The 21,934-nt window shown below is 45.0% G+C and overlaps 1 protein-coding gene and 1 long non-coding RNA gene across 2 annotated transcripts; both read left to right on the top strand.

Moving 5' to 3' along the window:
* The first annotated feature begins 474 nt into the window (after nucleotides 1-474).
* Nucleotides 475-8,051, top strand: LOC144106365 (uncharacterized). Its single transcript, XR_013308987.1, has 3 exons — nucleotides 475-532; nucleotides 1,948-2,113; nucleotides 7,966-8,051. It is a non-coding gene; the product is annotated as an uncharacterized LOC144106365 (long non-coding RNA).
* Nucleotides 8,052-11,535: 3,484 nt separating this feature from the next.
* LOC144128094 (PR domain zinc finger protein 14-like) lies at nucleotides 11,536-19,903 on the top strand. The gene is made up of 5 exons (XM_077661178.1): nucleotides 11,536-11,556; nucleotides 13,276-13,461; nucleotides 14,775-15,021; nucleotides 17,434-17,599; nucleotides 19,337-19,903. Exons 1-5 carry the CDS (start codon nucleotides 11,536-11,538, stop codon nucleotides 19,812-19,814), a joined length of 1,098 nt encoding a protein of 365 aa, XP_077517304.1. The 3' UTR covers nucleotides 19,815-19,903.
* The last annotated feature ends 2,031 nt before the right edge of the window (nucleotides 19,904-21,934 follow it).

Below are 21,934 nucleotides of genomic sequence, written 5' to 3'. Positions count from 1 at the left end.
TCGAGGTTTCGCCGCGGGAAAGGTCTTAATATTGCAGCTGAATCCATGCCTAACAATTGCCGAGCCTAATACGAAAGCTCATGTTTTCGGCATTTCTGTGCCTTTCCATGGAAAATGTCAGAAAAAATGTCAGATTTTTCTCTAATATCGAGAAACTGAGCGCTTGTAGCTTCTCTTGCACTTCCCTTCAGGCGTGCGAAATAGTAGTAGCTTATAGATCAAAAATCACGTTGATGAAATTATTTGCTACAATGAAGGTACCGGCAGCCAGGTTTCACCTATTTTATTCTGAAGCCTCTTTTGCCATTGTAAAAAAAAATAATTGGGCTGGCCGAGGCCGAGCGGAGTTGGAGAGAGGCACTTCTAACGTGGCTCGCGACAAGTGTATTGCGCAGGCGGAAACATTGCACATGTTCGTAATAGAGTCGCACTGTCTGCAACGCTCTGGACTCATCTGCACTGTTACTTTGTTCCAGGAATCTACGTTACAGGCGAACAACTGCCTCCTATTGTCGGACCGAAGGCCACACAGGTGAGGGCCACATTCCACTCTGTTATGGAAATCTATGCACTGCTCTTATAAACATGAAGTCCAGAATTTAATAGTTTCTTTTTCTGCAAAAACTGCACAGTCGCTATTGAAGCGTCAAGGTGGATGAACGGTAACCAACTTTTCTTTCGCGCAGTACGAAACTTTGAGTATTGGCGCACTTTTCATTTCGCCTGATTTGAAATACGAACACAACTTGTCCAGGTTTCATTAGAGCGAGGGTGGAAGCCATGCGATTCACTCTCAGTGCTCGAAATGGTCGTGATGTGTAGTGATTACATCGTAAATTCAAGTTGCGGGCATTTCCTGCTGACTGCAGATTGTAGTTATATTGATCTGGTAAATAGAAATGGGCACGTTATGTAAGGAGCGTGTGTTTCCGGGCCTATGGGATCGTTTCTGAAGCTGTCAATGCGAGCACAATCCAATTCGCCCAGAAAACGCCCATAACTGGCAAGCATGACTACTACGCCACCGCATGCTGGTGCATATATTTGGTGCAAAGTGAATCATGGCCAACAATTCTATACAGAAGCATTTTTAACGAAGATTTCTTGAAACCAGTTTTGTCATTAGTAAATGATTTAGCTATTACAGTCGTATACCTGCTGATCTCGCTATTAACGTTTTTTGCTGTCGTCAAAATTGTTTCACATCGATATTTAATGGCATTCCTAAATGCTGCGTTGGGATGGATGGAGAAATAATAAACGAAAGATCTTGTGGCTCTTCAGAAGAATAGAACATTACCGAAAATATTTCCGTAACAGCAGGGGTGATTATTTGAATATTCGAAACTTTTGTGCAAAAATGCTGGGCATATAAAGCCTAAGACTACCTTTTGATCATTTAAAAGCGTTGTACGACGTCCTCATCCTACTCTCCTTTTGTGTATTACCATTTGTGCGCACCATCTAAGGTGACTTCGACTCGTAGCGCTGCTAGATTCAAGCTGATTGTCCAATGACCCGCTGTAATCAAGAATAGGAGGACTTCAAGATAGCGGTCTCCGAGTAGTTACAAATACACTTTCGCAGCGCTGTTATACAAAAACAGCGTGAATAGTAACGGCTATGTAACTTCCGATTGACGAGAATAACGCTTATAAGGAATTCGAACACTAGATAGCAAGCGGGACCAGTTATTCCTCTCTGCATTTATTTTAAGCACCTGCGCGAAATCGCCTGCTCGATTATTTGAGTAAATATTGGCTTCCACGGAAAACCCCGAGCAACGTTCAGAAAGCACCGCCTAGAATAACAAATGTGCAAAATGTCCTTGTTACTCTGGGCCTGCAATATTCTGTACCACCCTGTGCGCGTTGAGCTTTCAGCAATGGGTATCTATGTACCTTGGAAGAAAACAGATTGCGATAATTTTCGGATGTTTTTCTGCAGGTGCCGTTATATCAGGCATCCCAAGGCGCCCCGAACAGCTGGACCAGTAACGTACCGGGAACTTCCACTAGTAGATTTTCTACAGTCCAGCGTGTGGCTCCCGGAACAAGCAGCACCAATGAAGAGCAAGAGGCGCCATGCCCACGGCAATCGCGCGAGAAGGAAGGTGAGGGCAATCGCCTTAGTGACTCTGGATTCTACGGATAAGCATGTAGTGATTACAATACAGTCTATCTATGAGACGCTCGATAGCTGCATCCGGAAATAGCCGAGCCATATGCGATGCAGTTCCTTCGCAAATCAGTTGCTAAAGAAGTGCAGTTTTTCCATCTTAATTCCGCCACTATTCTCTGAACCCGTCTTTACGCCTCATGATCATCATCAGCCAGACCACGAACACTGCAGGGTAAAGGCCTCGCCCACATCTCTCCAATTAACACTCTCCTGTGCCAGCTGCGACCACAGCATCCCGGCAAACTTATTGATCTCATCCGCCCACCTAAATTTCTTCCACTCCCCTGCACTTGCCTTCTCTTGGAATGCACTCCGCTACCCTTAAGCACCAGCGGTTGTCTTGCCTTCGTATGACAAGTCCTGCCAAGACCGTTTCGTCCCATTGATTTCGATTAGGATTTCAGTAACCAACTTTTATTTCCTCAACCGCTGCGCGCTTCCGGTCTCTTAACGTTGCACTTATCATTTCTCTTTCCATGGCTTGCAGCGTTGTCATTAACTTATGCTGCACCCTTTTCGTTAGCCTCCACGTATCTTCCCCATAGGTGAGTACCGACAAGATACAGGTGTTGTATACATTTCTCCTGAGGGCAATTTGTAAATGGCCATTCCTGTTCTCAGAGATCCTGCCGCATCTGTTAGAGCTGATGATTATTCTACTCGTTATTTCCCTCTCATGGTCCTTATCAGCAGTCACTATTGGCCCTAAGTAAACATATTCACTTCCACCACCTTGCTACCAACTGGGAACTGCTGTTCCCTTGCAAGACTGTTGAACATCGCTTAGTTTTCTGCGCGTTAATTTTAGACCCACTCTTCTGGTTTGCCTGTCTAACTTGTTGACCATGCATTGCATTTTCTCTCCTTGGAGACTTAGCAAGGTAATGTCATCAGCATCTCGCACATTACTTAGGTATTGTCAATTAACTCTTATTCCCAACTGTTCCCAATCCAGGCCTCGGTATACTTTCTGTGGATGGCCAGTGAATAGTATTGGCGAGATCATGCCTCCTTGCCTGACACCCTTTCTTAGTGGAATTATATAGCTGACTTTTAGTATGACTATGGCAGCTGAGAAATTGTTTATGATATATTTAATTACTTTCACGTAAGGCTAACATATGATTCTACCGTGCCTGCATGTTGACAAAGTTTCCACTGAGGTAAATGTTTTCTCATAATCATGAGGGCTATACATAGTGTTATGTTATATTCAGCGCATTTCCTTGCCACCTAATAGATAGTGTGAATATGGCCTATTCTCGTGTACCCTTTATAAGAGTTGGCCTGATGATTCGGTAGCAAGAGGTTGGTCAGGTGGTTCTTGATAATTACAAAGCGAACAAAAGATGGAAAACCTCAGGATGCTTGCGAACATTAAGACATGATGACTTGTGTTCGTCAGGGCAAAGCGTTGATCACAGGAGGGGTTTAATTAAGGTCGTTACTTTGAGGAGGAAGGAATCTGGAGGGGGAGGAAGGCATGAAGTGGGAATGGCGTTAGGATGGGGAGGGTTAATCTTGTCCAGGCCTGATGGCTACTCAAGTTGTTAACCAGGTGACCTGCAAAAATGTAGAAAGGAAAAGCACAGCTCACGAAAAAGGAATCCTGTGGTTTGGAGCGTGGAGGGATAGAGAGTGTAGGATTGATAGGGTGTGTGTCTGGCTGCATCAGGGGGCTTTGTATGCCTGGCTGCATTGACCTGAAAAACTCAGATAAGGGATTAGCCTGCAGGGCTGAATGAAAGACCCTAATATGGAATAAAATAAAGCAAGAATAAAAACTTGGAAACAGATTTATAGAATGCTGTAAGGAATGCCAGAGCCGAGTGTCTCTGTGAAATGATGTGAAGAGAAGCAGGGCACAAGCTGAAAATGAATTGAAGAAATGTAGAGAAAAAATTGTCTTTGATTGAGCATTGGGAGGAGCCGGCTGGAAAGGTGGGGTTAAAGGAACGATAAAGCTGAGGTACCAAGTGCTTGTAAATACTCTAACGATGTTCAAGATCTGTTTAAAAAATTACCAGTGCCATAATACACGAGAGATCTAAGTTTCCTCTCGGTATGTTAATCCTTGCTCGTTGTAATGTAATAAAGTTGTGGATTAGGAATGCCTCTCTCTACTTTTTGTCCCTTGCAGATTTAAAGGCTGATTGATGAACCAACAGTATAAGCTCACCGAACTTGTGGCCGCGTTGATTATATATATATATATATATATATATATATATACGATATTGATGTTCATGCAATAAACGACAATCTGATCAGACATCTATCATTATGGAGTGCGCAGTTGAAGTAGGCGGTAGGACAGTTCGACAGGATACCGGCAAACTTCCTCAAGTCACGAAAGATCAGATTAAGAAATTTCAACGCATCGGGGTGTCTAACCCTACCGACGAATAGGACTGGCAGATTTATAGAAGTTTATAAATAAGTGCAAGGCAGCCGACATAGGGAAGTTTATTATAGAGAGAATAGAGCATGCTTTAAATAACAGAGGTAGCCTAAAAGCAGTGAAGATGCAGCTAGGCATAGGTAAAAACCAGTTGTATGCGTTAGAGACAAGTGGGGCAATGTAATTAGGAATATGTATAAAATAGTTAAACTAGCCGAGGGGTTCTGCACATATCTGTACAGTAGTCAATGTAATCAGAACGTTAATGAGTGAGGCAGTAGCACACAGCTATGCGTCATCCCGCCATAAACGAAACAGAAGGTAAAGAAATCCTTAGGAGTAATGAAAAAGAGAAAACCAGGTGGAGAGGATCAGGTAAAAGCAGATCGGTTGAAGGACGGAGGGGTGGTGGTGCTTGAAAAACTAGCTACCCTGTATACACAACGCTATATGACCTCGGCCGTACCAGTAGCTTGGAAGAATGCAAACATCTTAATTCACAAGAAAGGAGGCACCAAGGACTTGAAAAGTTACAGAGCAATCAGCTTACTATTCGTTGCCTACAAGGTATTTACTAAGGTAATCGCTAATAGAGTCAGGGCAACCTTAGACTTTAATCAACCAAAGTGTCTGGCAGCTTTTCGTTAAGGACTTTCCACAATCGCTTATATTAACACTATTAATCAATTGATAGAGAAATGAGCATAATATAACCACAATCTATATATAGCCTTCATTGATTACGAGAAAGCATTCGACTAACTGGAAACCTCAGCAGTCATACAGGCATTGTGTAATCAGTGTGTACAAGAGCCTTAAGTCAAAATACTGGAAGATATATATATATATATAGCTGCTGCATAGCTACCATAGTCATGCATAAAGTGAGCAATAAAATTCCAATAAGGAAAGGCATCAGGCAAGGAGACGCATCTCGCCATTTATATTCACCGCCTGTTTACAGGAGGTATTGGAAGCCTGAGCTGGGAACAGTTGGGAATACGAGGTAATGAAGAATACGTAAACAATCTGTGATTCCCTTATGATATTGCCTTGTTGAGTCACTGAGGAGGTGAACTGGAAATCATGACAAATGAGTTAGACAGGCAGACCAGAATGCTGGGTCTAAAAATTAACATGCAGAAAACCAAAGTAATGTCAACAGTCTAGCAAGGAAACAAGAGTTCATAATTGGCAGCGAGGGGCATGAGGTGGTAAAGGAATACGTCTACTGAGGGCAGTTAGTGACAGCTGATCCGGATCATGAGAGGGAAATAACTAGAAGGATAAGGATGGGGCAGAGTGCATATGGCAGGTTCTTCCAGATCAGCAATGGGAGTTTACCAATATCCCTGAAGAGAAAAGTGTACAGCAACTGCATATTACTGGTACTCACGTACAGGGCAGAAACGTAGTGGCTAATGAAAAGGTTTCAGCTTAACTTAAGGCTGATGCAGCGAGCCATGGAATGAGAATTGACAGTTGTAACAGTAAGATACCGAAGGCAGGCAGAGTGCGTGAGGGAACAAACGCGAGTTAATGACATCCTAGTCGAAATAGGCAGCAAGAAATGGGCTTGGGCAGGGCATGTAAGGCAAAGGGAAGATACCCGCCGGTCCTTAAGGGTAACGGAGTGAATTCGAAGAGAAACTAAGTATAGCAGGGGTGGTAGAAGGTAAGGTTGGCGAATGAGATAAAGAATGTTGCATGCAAAGAGTGGATGCAGCTGGTAAATGGCAGGGATAATTGAAGAGACATGGGAGAGGTCTTTGTGCTGCAGTCGGTGTAGTCAGGCTGATGATGATGATGAATAAATTGTTCCGCCTTTGCTTTCTGTAGGCTCCTTTCTGTGTGCTCGGTGACCATTTATTCTGGCGCTCATTGATTTCCCGGTTTACTCACTATATATTTTCGGACAAGAGGAGCGTCAAAGCATGTCGATAACATTATACGATGGGTACTTAAAGCTTGCGTTTATATCTTTGCAGATGGCGTCTGTCGCGCCTCTAACACTATTGCCGCTTTGTAAATGATTTCATGTCTTGTTATGCGGACACTTCCACATGCCACGAAATGAGAGAATTGGCGCTAATAGCTATTGCTGCGAAATCTCCTTCTGAGCCTCTTTGCACAGGTACGCATCTATTAATACATGTCATCACGATCCAGCGGTACTGTTATCTCCATGATATCTACTGACATTAATATCCATTGAACACATCGACATCAACGCTTTGTCTGCTTCTCGGAAAATCTGCTCCCGGTAGCTCGCGGCGTGTGGCAAACGCGGGAGACTTGTTTCTATTGTCCTTTTCGTTTCTCCTCCCTTGGTTGTGTTCAGAACAAGTTTATAAGGGAAGTTACAGACATGCACCACACATTAGGTACGTAAGAGGCTACACTTGGTTTCTCTAGGGAGATCTAGGGTATCGTCGCTCGAGCCGAATAAGACGAACATCAGGTTTGAAATGTATTTAATCTAATGGGCGAAATGCAAAAGAAACCGCGCGTGTGCGGGCAAGCGGCGGAGACGTAACGGTGGCAATGTGGTGCCGATACCAGTACAACCTTTGTCAAAAATATAGAGCATATTGATTCTGCTTTTATTCTCTGTACAGGAACTTTTGTAGCGTCCGTGAAAGTCCGAATTTTCAGAATAGCTAGGTCTAGAATTACTATTTTCTCCACGAGGCCTGTTCATTTATAACAATCTACACTTCATGCATCAAAATAGAGCTTCCTTAGCTGTAAACAGTGCATAGAGGGTGTACTTTATCCCTGAAATTTACATAATTGCAGCTTGATCCAACTCACGCCATTTACGCTCCACATTTTTGTGTGTCGACAGCAGCCACTTGAAAGATGACGGTGCCAGCGTTTTCAGGACATACCTCCTAAGCTGTGGATGATTTTTTATTTTGGCAAATATTGTGGCGCATCATTCTTGAATACTTTTTTGTGAAACGTTCACAGAGTAGACGCAGGTGCCCGCGATTAAAAGGACTTGCCTCCATTCGTAACCTCCTCTCCTGAGGGAACTCCTTACCGTGGTGCTGTCGACTTCATTGCGGGAACTGTCATGTGAGCTTGTGTCCTTTAAAGCATTTGGTCGTGCATGGCGATATATAAGCAACGGCGTGTGCCATGCGAGCGATGCTGCATTTGCTTGGATATTCAATAGAGACTCCCGCTCGGACTCTACCCTGATTCACTGCAGCAGCGTCGCTTCACTGTTGACTGAGAAGCTGTAGATGCCAGGAAGCAGTAGCATGGCTTATCATCAGAAACACATTGAGCGCGTATTTTTTTAAATGTATATTAATACTTAAACTTATGTGCGACATTTATCAAGGCTATTCCTTTTCTATTTATATTGTTAGCAGAAATGACCACCAAAGGATACTATAGCTGGAAGCCTGCATACTTCTCGGACGAAACATGGCGTAAACTCCCTGAAGACATCAAGAAGCGCTACGGGAACGTCGACAAAGATGCATCAACAAAGCAAAGGAAAGGTAAGTTTGTACTCGTTTTAAAAGTTAAAACATGTTATTTACAATTTCTGATCGCTGCTAGAACCTTAGTTGCGCTGACCTCTAAGCTTGAGTTGCCCTCTGGCAATGGGTGATCTTTGGGTTGACGGTTGACTTTAAGAAAGTCCGATGGAGGATGTGAAGCATGTGATGGCAACCTATTAGGGTGGCGGCGTAAGTCCACGTGATACCACGACATAGCCACGTGGTTGTGTGGTTACATATAGAACGGCTGTCACGAGCTTGTAGCGGAGCTGCCGTGGACAAGCATCAGACGCTTAGCAAGCCTGCTTGCTTTTCGCTTAATTCCTGGCTTTGCCAAGTGAAACCATTGCCATTTTTTAAGAGCGTTAGCTTTCACTCATCAGGTTTCGAGATTTCGTGGGGTCTGCTACCACTCTTGATCACACCGTCATCTGTGGCAGAAACGACTCATCACGTTTCGAGAATTCATGAGCTCTCCTACCACTGTATGATCAAAGCACTATCTGTTGCTGCAACTAGAAAACAGCTCTTCTCGCATTGAGACCTGTAGCGCCATCTCCAATAGCGTGATAGAAACAACCACCTGCTGCATGCTAATGGTGACGTCATGGTGCAATATGGTGGATAGAGTTGCAAATATATGAGTATGAAGTCAGGGGGTGAATTGGCGGCATAGTTTTCCTTTCTCGAATCTAAGATGGCGGCCATTAAAATTGGTTGTTTCCTCTCATCCTCTCATCTCTTTTTCATGCTTTACCAAAAAATATCCTAAAGCAGGTAGGAAAACTGTCTTGCTACGGGACCGCTATACATGTATACATTCGTTCTGCTCCGACAACTGGCACCCATCTGGGGACAGTTGTATACCGAATCTGATAGGCAAATAAAACTCTATGGGTTGTAGGATAGAAAGAAAACCCCAATTAAATGATCGATAAACAATGTATACATGCAATTAGTAATATAAGTGTTACCATATCGCACCGCAAGCCGAACTCTAGGCCCACCTTGACCCCCCAAAGGAGCAAATTCCGTTTTTTAAGTATCTTGAGGAATGTAACTCGGCAATGGGTACACGTGCACCGTAATTTCTCTGATAGATGGCGCTAGGCGGCGATAGGTCAGCTTGGCTTTGTGCGTGCACGTGTAGCCTACCATGGTGGATTTCCACCTCGTTTCAAAGGGCATTACATTCCGTTTCTCGAGACGAGTGGAGTGTTCTTCTTCGCTTTCTTCGCCTAGTAAACAAAACAACTAACGCTCATTACTTCAACGTCTTCCAGACGGTGTCGGCCTTTCTTGCCACCCAAGTAAAAGTGCGATCAAAAGATATTCGAACAGTGCAACGGGAAGGCGCCACATTTTTCGCGTTTATGGTACGCTCACTGGAAGGTTAATGCAGTGCGAGCACGATAGAAATGCGGTGGTTGTTCATGCTCCGTGCACACAGCCACGAGCACGCGCTCCTGTCTTTTTTTGTTACACGAGACTTGACGAGGTTCGCCTGAAATAACTGTAGTCACACGAAGGTGTTTTCATTAAGTTGGTGATTGTGCTCAACTTTTTAAAGACCTCGTCTCGAAGGTTCGTAGTAACCTCTTTAATTTCAGCGCAGCCTAGAGAGAAGTTCGCCAGAATTGACTGTAGTCGCTCGAAGGTGTTTTCGTTATGTTGAAAATGGTCCTAAACTTTTCAGGAACCTTATCTCAAAGATTCGTAGTAACCTCTTTAATTTCAGCGCAGCCTAGAGTAGAAAGGTTCACCTGAAATAACTGTAGTCGCACAAAGGTGTTTTTATTATGTTCAAAATTGTACTAAGCTATTTAGGGACCTTATCTCGAAGGTTCCTAGTAACCTTTTTAATTTCAGCGCTGCCTAGAGCGATGATTATCCTCACCTTCGTCGACCTTCGAGCACACCTGCTGCTCTTCACCGTCAGCGAGTTGTATTTGCCAGTGCTAGTTCACCTCATAAACATTTCGTGTTTACCGAGAGACTTTTGTCTAATTACATCCGCACCTGCGTCCTCGCTGTCATGCCAACCACGTGACAATAGTTACGAGACGACAGTACATCGAAGGACAAAGACGTGAAGGGTTATCGCGGTTTGTTTTGGTTTTCTCTCAGACGTAGTTCCATGGAGACCTCCATTCTAAAAAGCGGAGTTGGTGAGGGAGGAGGACGTCTTTTGGCATACTTACAGGCTCTGAAATTGAATACGCTGCTATTAAATTGAGAAGTATCAGATAAAATCAGTCTTTATTTCAACCAAAAAGGGGCACCTGGCACTCTAAGAAAAAGCTCCGAGAATCTTGGCTGGCTAAATTCTGGCTATATATGATTTGCATTTTTATAGAAGATGGGAACAGCTCAACTGGGAAACGTACAGCGGCGCGCTGTAAGGTTGATAGTAACCAAGTACAAACGAACTTAATCTCCAAATTTATGAATGGCAAAAGCTCAAAATCAGGCCTATTAGTGTTTGCGTAAAGCTGGCCTGCTATCAGCTAATAAACGGTAAACTACAAAGGTCCCCCACTCAATTCAGTTTTTAATAACGCACAGCGCTTGCCATCAGCTCAATTACAGCACAGCCTCATATTTTGCCCAAATAAATCATTCATTTCGCTGTTTTCCATGAAGGCTTAACGAGTAGAATATTTTCGTTGTAAAAGTTTAGTGATGAGAGGATTCTTCAGATCATCAAGTAAATATTTATATGTAAAATTTTTTGTGCGTGTTTTAATGTCGCCTTCTCTTTCACATTGCGTAACAGGGTCTTTTTACCGTTACTCGAAGGCTTGCTGTAATGGCAGATGTAAACAATTTTTTCTGTTCTGCGCCCTTCATTCCTGAACACGGTTAAGATGTCTGCAGCATTATGCAAAGAAATATTGCACAGCGGCCCCTAATCACATAGTGTTGGTATTGCGACAGCGTTAGAAGGGCGCTAATAATGCCTTTACCGGCAGTGGTGTAATTTCCAGAGTGGTGACGTCAATTCTCTCCCGCCAATGCCAATATCTGTCCTGGTGACATCACTTTTCTCCTGACGTTCAGCGAATTTTAAGACCGAAGACGCATTTTTGTCTCTGATTAGGCTGCCAATATTATCGCATTAAGAATTGCCCCAAGAAAACACGTTTAGGCAACTAACAAATACAGCTGCAATGTCCGCGATGTAGGAATGACAGATCAGGCTCCATAAACTTGCAACGACATGGACCCCACAAGAGCTGGTGGTGTGCTTGATGCGTGTGTAACATGATGGGCCGAATTCTCTCATTACAGCTGATAAATACACGGGTGTATGTCGTGCAAAGCGGCTTCGTTTAAGCATCCCACATTTAGCATTTACGCCTGTGGTTTTTGCCACACCTTATTCATGTCCTCATTCATTTCGTCCAAGGTGTCCCCACTGGAGAAGAGGAACCTATGTTTGTCGAGCCCAATGAGGTGAGGACAGCATTCCATCTTCACACTGCCCTTTTTGCCTTGATCTGCACTGCATAGTCAAACATGATGGCCTGAGCTCTTTTTAAAGGCTTAATAAATTTGTTTTACTTTGTTTATAAGGGGGTTGAACGTCCAAAGAGAGTAAGGGTATATCAGGGGCACCATAATGAAAGGCTGCAGAAATTTGCACCGCCTGGTGTTCTTTAACATGCACTTATATCGCGCAGTTCACGGGCCTCTACAGTATCGTCTCCTTTGAAATTCAATTTCTGCGGCCGGGATCGAGCCCGCGTCTTTCAGGTCAGCAGCTGAGCGCCATAACCAGTAAGCCACCGCGGGGGGCGCTTAGGAAATTGTGTGCGTCATACAAATATCATCAGGTATGAGGGCGTCCAGTTTGAACTTCTGGATTAACTTTGAACAGTCAGGCTTCAATATGTTGCACGAAAATTTCGGCGGATGGGCGTCTTGAACTTCATTAGTTTCCTTAAGGCGGTACACGCTGCATGACACAATCCCGTGATCTTTGGTCTGCCTTCTGGCACCGTAGCAAATGCGTGGCAGCGCCATATTCATCGCCAAATGTTTGCTGCTGCACCTGCAGATTCTGCGCGCTAATCTTAAATGCCCTTAGACTGTTTTCGATCGTCAGTGTGACTGGTGAGGCAGCGACCGTCTTCAGACAAACCGGAGTTCCGGCCTGCGCATTTGTGCGGAGCGGAAAACTCGTGCACGAATTAAATGTGCCAGTCGGCCTTGCGGACGAGAGAAGAGACAATGCTCACTACTCGTTACTCGGGGTAAAGTAATTGACTTGAAAAAAAAGGTGTTGTGAGATATACAGATCGCATATACGCAGTCATGCCGGCTACGTTGGCGCACGTCATGAATCGAGCGCGATGAATTATCAACTGCCGTTATTTTATAAAATTTCCTGATTGTTGTTAAGTTTCACTGTAGTTGTTAGCTGCAATTGGCATTGCTTAGTGCGGCCGCCGCTGCCTCCTTTCCTTACGGTAGGAAGAGCTTTTCGTAAGGCATACAGCTTACCCTCGTTATAACGACGTTGAAAGGCTCGGCAGTCACTTCGCTATAGACATAGATTTGTTATAGAACGCGTTGACCGAAGATCCAATGGGAACATCTTTGCTTCGTTATATCCTTTGTTTCGTTGACAACTCTTTCGTTTTAACGAGGTTCGACTGCATTTTGATAGCTTTTTCTAGATATGCACGATATAAATCGGATAAATCTTGAAAAAAATGTCAAGTACATTTCAAAAACGTAGCGAAACCTGCTTGAACTCAATACTCAGTACAAAAATTGATCACCTCATGTGCATATCAGATCACTCGCCAAATCATCGTGCCTGGTAATTTATGTTTTATATGTACTTAATCGTCCCTCCGTGTACACGTTTTCATGCGTTTTTGGTGGGCACAAGCTTCAGCCGGAGCAGCTATCTCTACCAAACTTCAGAAGCGCCAATTTCACTCTTATGGCGGGCTGCCCGGCTAACCCATTTTCACGCGTACGTTTATTTTGATGGGGGAGTTGAAAGAGAGGGTAGGCGGCTACCGGACATTAAATCGCAAATTCGCATCGGGATGACGACGACGACCTAGCTTTAACAATCAGCGCTGTAAAATTTAACCTGTATACCCCAGCCCCCAGTTTGCAGTGGAGCGGCTGGTAAACGCAGCGGAATTATATACGCAGGTGAGATCGCAAGATGCCAGTCTCGTCGGTGAGAGCTTGCCCGAGTTACTGACCTTGGGCAAGTCCACAGTCAATGGTTGCCCAGTGGGAGTGTTCACGTTGAAGGCGCTGCCCAAGGGACTGCACTTCGGCCCGTATCAGGGAGTAAAGGTGGACGACATCGAAAATGGCGGCTGCACCTGGCCGGTAAGCTTGCTCGGCCAATGTGTAGAACACTCAGACTCGGGTTGTTAAGTCTATTATAGAAAATGTTCGAAACACCTGAGCACTCCGCTGCTCGCATTGTTACTCTATCCCGGACTTACAAGTGCATTCGAGGTGAGTTTTTTCTTTGGGACAGATAATGCTGGAAAACGTGCCTTTGTTGTGTGAGAGGGAAAGATTGCAGTGGATGATTACAGTTGCAAACCGCATATATAGGATTCAACGAACATGCGCACTTTCCAATGTCATTGTATTATACTGTACGCCTGCACTTACGGGCCGAGTTATTATAATGCTAGAGGAAAAAGAGAAAAAATGTGTAAGCATGTTAACATATGGTTTTCAGTGCCTCAACCTTCTGCCAAACTTCTATGGCACGCGAAAAGAGAGACATAACCCTGCGACATCGCTGAGTCACCAGTTCCACCATTAAGGGCTTTTTTATTTTCCTGAAAAAATTTCCCGAAATCTCAGGTATGGCTACCAGTGCTGGTGCACCCTAAACCGTCCCGCGTACAGTACAAGAGTCGCACTCCCAAGCAAAGCTGGAAGCTTTAGCATAAGCTGAAGGCTAAGCTAAAAGGTTGAAAAAAATTTATTTACTTGAAGATTATTAATAATCTTGAAATGAACTCCACTATCTTGGACAAGCTGAATGCAGTAGCATTCATGCACTTTTAAGGAAGCTGATTTTGGTTTTTTTATATCGCTGACAATGTCACTATACGGACTGCAGTGTTTGGTGGCATGGGCTGTCCTTTTTTTTCCGCCAAATTCATTGTCAGTAGACCAAAATACATTGTTCCGTAGTGTACTTTGGCCTCAGAGCTCTTGCGCCATGAACGTTTTCAGTCAGAATCATGATCATCAAAATAAGCTGTATATTTGTTAGTTCCATATTGACAAAAATCTCTTTGGAGGGGTGCCAGATGGCGCCCGGTAGCCGGCAGGCTGCGCGCGTCTGCAGCATTCGGGCCAACGTGCTCGCAGGCGGTGGCAGTTTCTGGTACTTCGGTAATGGTAACAGGGTACACGGTGCGCTGACAGTGCCTTGATGGCCACAGAAACCGTCCGTGTAACAGCGCTCAGTAACGTTAGAGTGTGTACACTGGTCGGTTCGAGGGCCTTCGAAATGCCCACCTGACAGAGGTATAAGATTAGAACACGAAATACTGGCCCTTTTCCAGACACATAAAATGCACGCAATTTTTTTTTGTGTCCTATATTTCATATGAGCATGGTTGCGAAAGAATTTGACTTGAACATTTAGACGGTTGAAACGTTGTGTTGCTCAGGTGCGCCGATGTGGAGAGTTCTTCGTGGTAGACGGCCGCCCGCAACAGCGCAACCACTGGATGAACGACGTGACCTACTGGCCTAGCAAACGCAGACAAAACCTCGTGGCCTTGCTCGTGAATGGAGACATCTACTATCGAACACTAAAGAACGTCGGCCCAGGCGAAGAACTGCTCGTTGGATATTCGACGTCATTCGCCGAAAGTTTGCTGGGGAACCCAAGAGAACCAGGGGCGTTGAACGGAGGTGAGGAGAAACTTATCCTGCATTCCTTAGCTGCTAGATAATAATCGGTTGATAGCGTATGCAAGTTGCGGATATGCCTGATTCATCGTCATCATCACCAACAGCCTGACTACACCCACTGCAGCGCAAAGGCCTCGCCCACGTCTTTCCAATTAACCCTGTCATTTGCCAGCTGTGTCCAGCCTATAGCTTCCAACTTCTTAATCTCATATGCCCACCTAACCTTCTGCTGACCCCTGCTACGCTTGCCTTCTCTTGGAATCCACTCTGTTACCTTTAATGACCAGCAGTTATATTGGCTTCGCATTACATGCCCTGCCCAAACCCATTTCTTTGTCTTGATTTCGACAAAGATATCATTCACGCGCGTTTCTTCCCGCACCAACTGCGCCCGCTTGCGGTCTCATAACGTTACATCTACCATTTTTCATTCCACGGCTCGCTGCATTGTCCTTAAGTTAAGCTGTACTCTTTTCGTTAGCCACCGAGTTTCTGCCCCATAGATGAGTGCCGGTAAGATACAGCTGTTGTACACTTTTCTCTTGAGGGATATTGGTAAACTGCCATTCCTGATATAAAGAACCTGCAACATGCGCTCCACCCCATCATTTTCCTTCTAGTTATTTCCCTCTTATGATCCGGATCAGCTGCAATACCTTTTGCAAACGGGCGGTGAATAACATTGGCGAACTCGTGTGTCCTTGCCTGGCACCCGTGCTTATTAGAATTTTCTCGCTGACTTTGTGGAGGACTATGGTAGCCGTGCAGATGCTACATAGCTCTTCCAGTATTTTGACATAAGGCACTTCTACACCATCATTACGCAATGCCGTATGACTGCTGAGATTTCCATTGAGTCAAAACGCTTTCACGTAATCAATGAAGGCTACTTATATTGGTTGGTTATATTTCGCGCATTTTTCTAACACCTGAACATTAAGGTGAATATGATCTATTGTGGAGTATCATTTACGAAAACCTGCCTGACCATTTGGTTAATTTAGGTAAATACCTTTATAAATACCTTTTATGTAGCAGAGAGTAGCACAGCAGCCTGTAAAGTTTGAAATCCTTGGCGTCTCCTTTCTTATAAATGGAGATATTTTCGTTCTTCCAAAATTCTGGTACGGTCGAGGTCATAAGGCATTGCGTATACAGGTTGGTTGGTTTTCTAGCACAATCTCCCTTCCGTGTTTCAACAGATCTGCAGTTACGTGATCCCCACTAGTTTCTTTTCCCTTTTGCATCCCTCCTAAGGCTTTGTTTACTGCCTCTTTCATTTTTGGCGAGATGACGCATTGGTGCGGGCTACTGTCTCTCTCATTAACGTTGTGATTACATTAGCTACTTTCTAGATTTGTATAGGACTCTTCTGCTAAATTTACGATCTTATCCAAGTTGCTGACGTCATTTCCCTCCTTCGCTCTTTGCGCATACATATGGTTTTTACTCCTGCCTAGCTCCCTCTTCACCAAGTTTAGACAGCCTCCGTTCTTCAGTGCATGCTCAATTCTCCGCATAATAAATTCCTTTATGTCGTCTTCAACCCCTTGCGCTCATTTAATAACTTCGATTGTTCTGCTAGTTCTATTCTGTCAGTTGAGTAAGGCGCCCTCATGCTTTGGCGTTTTCTAATCAGGCCTTTTTTTCCTGAGAAAGCTTGCTGGTATTCTGTCGAACTGACCTACTGCCTACTTCTACTATCCACTCCGTAATGACAGCTGTCAGATTATCGTCCACTCTATGTACATTAAGATCGTCCTCATCAGTTAAAGGTAAATATCTGTTTGGCAGCGATATCCTGAATTTTCTTCTTACTGCTAACTCATTAATGGACTTTCTCTTCACTAGCTTCTTCCATTACCTCGTCAAGTCTAAGCTAATTCAATTATGCTTGATTATGAACACTTTGAATGTCAGCAGGGATGGTGGACCTTTTTGTGTGAGGGCATCTGGTCGAAATGGTGAAGGAACAGTGCAACATTGCCTAATAAGCAGGAAGAATAAATTGTGGATAAAAGATAATGGATGCTTGCTTTTTATGTATATATTCTTAGTGCATGAAAAGGACCTCAACCTTGTGAGAGAACTCCTCATTTGATGTGTGTGTACCGACACGAAGCTGGTCGATAGCGCTTCCAGAAAAGGCACTGCCTTTTTAGAATGAATGGTTATAATACGTATTGACAGATCTGTGCGGGTTAGTACCGTCACACTGCCTTTGTACTATTTTATTACTATTTTAAGGAAACTACCATGCACCGAATTGATACTAAGGAGCTGATGTGAAAAAGTACTACGGCTGGCATTTTCCTCACTGCCACGGTACACATTAAGAACACTGAATTCTTTGGGCAGTTCTTCACTTTACATGTGCTCATTCGCTCCTCGCACTGCTCTGTTCTTTTTCAGAGGACGTCAATATCGTTCCTTTGCACAGCCTGCTTCACGCCTGTGAGAAGTGCGGTGACCTCTTCTCTACGCAGTACAAGTTGGAAACGCATACCCGGCGGAAACACTGGCATAAGACGGAGGGAATCCGCCGTGGCACGCATTGTCCCAATAAGAGCAGTCACAAGTAGGCCTGAAACTGTTTTACAGTGCCGTTCCTTGCTTGACACCATCATGGCTAGTCAACTCGGAAACTGTGCTTTCTGCTGACTAGCCACTTTTTCAAGCCATAAATATGTTAGAAAGCACAAATCGTGAAGTCCCCGTACCAGTGCGCAATGAATGCCTGAACGACACGATTTTCGGACACAGCAGGATGCAGCCATCAGCATGATTAGTAGCAGTAGCACACTCGAAAGTGTCTCTTCGCACTTGTGTGGCGCGTTCTGTGTTCTATTCCATCTAGAAACTGCCCACTTTTTTCCAGGAAGCTAACAGTTACAGTCCAAACGAGCCTGACGGTTGTACTGTTTTTGTTCGTTGTATCCGAATTTCGTTGTATGTGAACTTCTAATATTACACCCATGTTATAAAAAGCAGATAAAAAGTACATATAGTCTGTTTGGGAGTTACGTGCATCTGATACTTGAAAGCAAGCCCTATCAAGGTGCTTTCCAAGCTGTCCACGGTGGTCATGTTCTCACCGTGAACCTCGTCGCCAGCAATCTGCTTTAGGGTGTGACATACCTAATAAAGGTTGAGGCAATAGGTCGTCCTCGGCGTCGTGATCTTCATAATGTTCCTGACAGTCTGGGAGTGCTCGTACTTTACTAACAATGCTTCATCAGTTCGTGGCTCATTGATGTTGGTGTTAACGAAATCACCCGGTCCGGCCAGCTTCCCAATAACGACACGTTGCCGCAAACTACTCGTGCGTCACAGTCATCTGCCATGCCTGGGTCCATGCGGCTGTGAAGCTGGCGCAAGTACGCGCAGAACGTATCAACTGCACAGTCTGTCTGGGTGTTTTGTACTCACCGTGGCAGCGCAGATTGTGAAGAGCAGATTGGGCTGGTAACGCTTGCCACGTGATCTGCTAGGCAAGCCAGACTCGCCAAGTGATTGCTATTCAAACTTCTCTAATCGCTATTATTGGTTGATCGCCGACCCCCTCCGCATAAAAATTCCTAGTCTGAAGCCGCTGTTTCGGTGTCAAAATTGATCGAATCTCCTGTGTACGAAATGGCCCGGCTGGTGCTTGTTGTAGAGGCCTCTCACGAGGACTGGCGCAAGTCTACGAGCCGCCCGCGAAATCTGGTCGCCTCGTGGCCAGCCCCTCATAAGCGCTGATCTTTACTGGACGCAAGAGAATTGAGGGTGATATTGCGCATGTGTGTTGAGAACTTGCAGAGCTGAACTGAGCTGTGGTGCCTCAGAAAGTCCTCAATAAGCCTAATTAGCATTACTGCTGAGTCGCACACATTACAACCGAAGTATGGGTCAAGCGAGGTTCTCATAGCAAGGAAATAGGAAGGAAATGTCAACAGTAGCGGAAAGAGTGTCAGCGTGAGACAATCGTTCACGCGGAAGAGCTGCGTCAGGGACAGGCAAAGATGCGCCTAACACCCGCGGCAGTGATAGAGGTGGAAGGTGTGAAAATCATTGGCGAAATCATAGCCTTGAAAGAGATGTGCAGACATAACTAGACAAATTTCGCCTACCAAGTACAGCGTTACCGTTACCGAAGTACCGCCAGGCCGCCTACCGCCGGTGAATGCACGCTGATTGGTCCGGTGCAATGATACGGTACCGATAACGGTAACATGGTACATGATATGCTAAAGGTGCTTACTTACGGAGGCATCCGGAGCAGAAATTCTTAGTCGTCTCTTATTCTGCTTATTCTTACCCTTCATGTACGCAGGGCTGATATCATCAGGCACGCGCGTACCCATGTTGACAAGCGAAAGTCCATGTGCCATGTGTGTAAGAAGAGGTTCTCCAAGCCGGACCATCTCAAGGTTCACATGATGATCCACAGTGGCGAGAAGCCCTACGAGTGTGGCCAGTGTGGCAAGAGATTCAGACAACGCGTCCATGCAAGGAGGCACGAGGAGGTCATACACTTCCGCCGGTACCCGCTGACCTGCCAGAGGTGCGGGGCTGGTGCCGAGGACGTCTTCAAGCTCAGGCACCACACATGCAAGCCGCTTGGCACCACGGAGGATAAAGAAGGATTGAAGCGGTGCCGAGGACGGCCACGCTTAAGGGAAGACGGAACGGCGCCAAAGGTACGACCGCAAAACACAACGGAGGGTACGCCGCTGCAAGGAGGAGTGAAGAGGGGCCGAGGTCGACCACGTAAAGAAGTAACGCAAGATGCGTCAGCGCCGAGAGCGTAAAAGCTTACAGGAGTTCCACTACCGCAGCAAGGAGTGTAGCAAGGTCAAGGTCGACCACGTAAAGAGGCAGCGCAATATGCGTGGGCGATATAGCGAGATGTAGCGACATATAGCGTTCTGTCCTGAATAAACAACCTTTTTGTCAAATACACTTTACGACTTCTTTCCTCAACTGAAAGGCAAAAGGAAGTCAACTCAAACGTTAATGCAAAAGACAAAGCCATAGACAAGGACCCGGATTGTGATCACACCCAATGACAGCTTGTCTTGACAATGAAGGGAAGGTTAAATGTGGAGCTTTCTTAGGACTCCCTAACTTGTTTTTGAGGGGGGCAAGACTTGGAGCTTATTTTGTTAGGTATTTTTTGTTCATTTACAACATTTTTGGAAATAATTATTTTTCAATGTTCAAATTTTGATGCAAACTGTCATGATGTGGGGACGACACTCCAGCAGTCAGAAAGACAAAGAAAAAGCTTTGAAAAAACTGTTTAAGGGTTGACTCGCGCCCACAAAGAACTGAATGACTTGATGGCGGCTACACACAAGCGTGCTCGGCGGTCATCGAACTGAATGCTTGCAGCTCTTGGCCGCGCTCCATTTAAAGGAGACAAAGAACCTTCAAGATAAAGAACCAAAACAAACTACAACAACATGAAAAAATGTGGAAGCATTCGCACCTAGCCACAATCAATGGAGATAAGTCTGGTTGCATCTGGCGTCACAATTCAAAATGATAAAGCCGCGTGCCAGTGGTTTTGAGTGCGAACGAACAAACAGTGCAAATACTCATGGCAATATAAAATGAATTGGAATGGAAGCTTTATAGACTGGAAGCTTCGCACACGAGGACTGATCAACTGCATTAGAAAATTTTGTGCAAAGTTTAATCTCTGCTAATTATATAATATACACGGGACAGACAGTCGACTTCTCTTGGGACATCACTGCTTTAGCTTATTCATATACGAAATGTTCGCAACAGGCTGCGAAACAAAATAGCTCAGCCCCACTGCGCTTTCCATGAAAAGAGTCCTAGAACAGAAGTGTTTCAATTGTCAGAAATCTGCTCCAAGTGGAAGAAATTGGAGGCAGGGGGCAGGCAGGCGCTTCCCCCTCTACAAATATGTTGGGGGGCAGGGTGAGTGCCCTCCTTGACACCCATGTTTCGGGGTCCCTAGAGGCTCCGTAAATCCGACACCCCATCAGATAATTCGTCCATAAGACGGTTCGCCTGGCCGCCTGGCCCCTTTCTGCGCTTGTATGCTCGATAGCTACAGCCCGTCGGTGGGGTAGCTGGCGTCATCTACGGAATCACCTTGACACAAGACCTGCCTAGCGACTTCGTTTTAATAAAAAAATTTTTTCTTGCCTTTCTATAGTTTTACGTTGGCGCTTGTTTCACCGATATCATTTCCAGAAAGGTCCCTATTTCACCGCTTAAGAAGGGCGGGTTTCGACTTCGTAAATTCCGCTCCGCTGGGAAAGAAAGCTGGGCGGATTCTAGCGATACCTCCGCGGACCTTGCCTTGGAGGCGAAACTAGAGTCGAAAGCGGCCTACGCTTTCAGAGGACCTGAGCCATTTCCGAGAAATTAACCCTATTCGCCGAAATTAGCGCAGCTGGCAACAGTTTACGTTTTTCTTGTAATTCATCTACTATTCACTTTCTCTCTACCATAAGCTTTCCGTGCCGTTTGGCTCAATTTTCATAGCGACTGTTCCGGTGAAGCGGTGGTCCCAGGCTCAAACCCCCGACCGGGACGAACTTAACTGGGAAGTTTCTAAAAAAGTTGTGCAATAGCCTTCTTTTAGAGCCGTATGGTTGAGCGTGGCTGGATGCAAATGAGTAATTACTCGCTTATTACCAACCTAAAAGGCATGAGAATCTTGATTTTATGCCATACATTACCGTATCGCAATGTTAGTAAAGAACAAAGGTCTTCCCGAAGCGGCATCGTCACGCGCATTCTACACGGCGAGAATGGGGCAGGTTCGTTAAAGTTCATTGTACAGGGAATTGTGGTAGACTGCTTGCAATACGATGAACACATGAACATACAATAATTTGTGCGGTCATCGTTTTTAACCAATTTAGATGCATTTCCTGTAGAACGATGT

Source organism: Amblyomma americanum, chromosome 1, assembly GCF_052857255.1.
Source record: "Amblyomma americanum isolate KBUSLIRL-KWMA chromosome 1, ASM5285725v1, whole genome shotgun sequence".
Lineage (NCBI taxonomy): Eukaryota > Metazoa > Arthropoda > Arachnida > Ixodida > Ixodidae > Amblyomma > Amblyomma americanum.
Note: the sequence above shows the minus strand (reverse complement) of the source record. Positions and strands in the feature narration are given on the sequence as shown.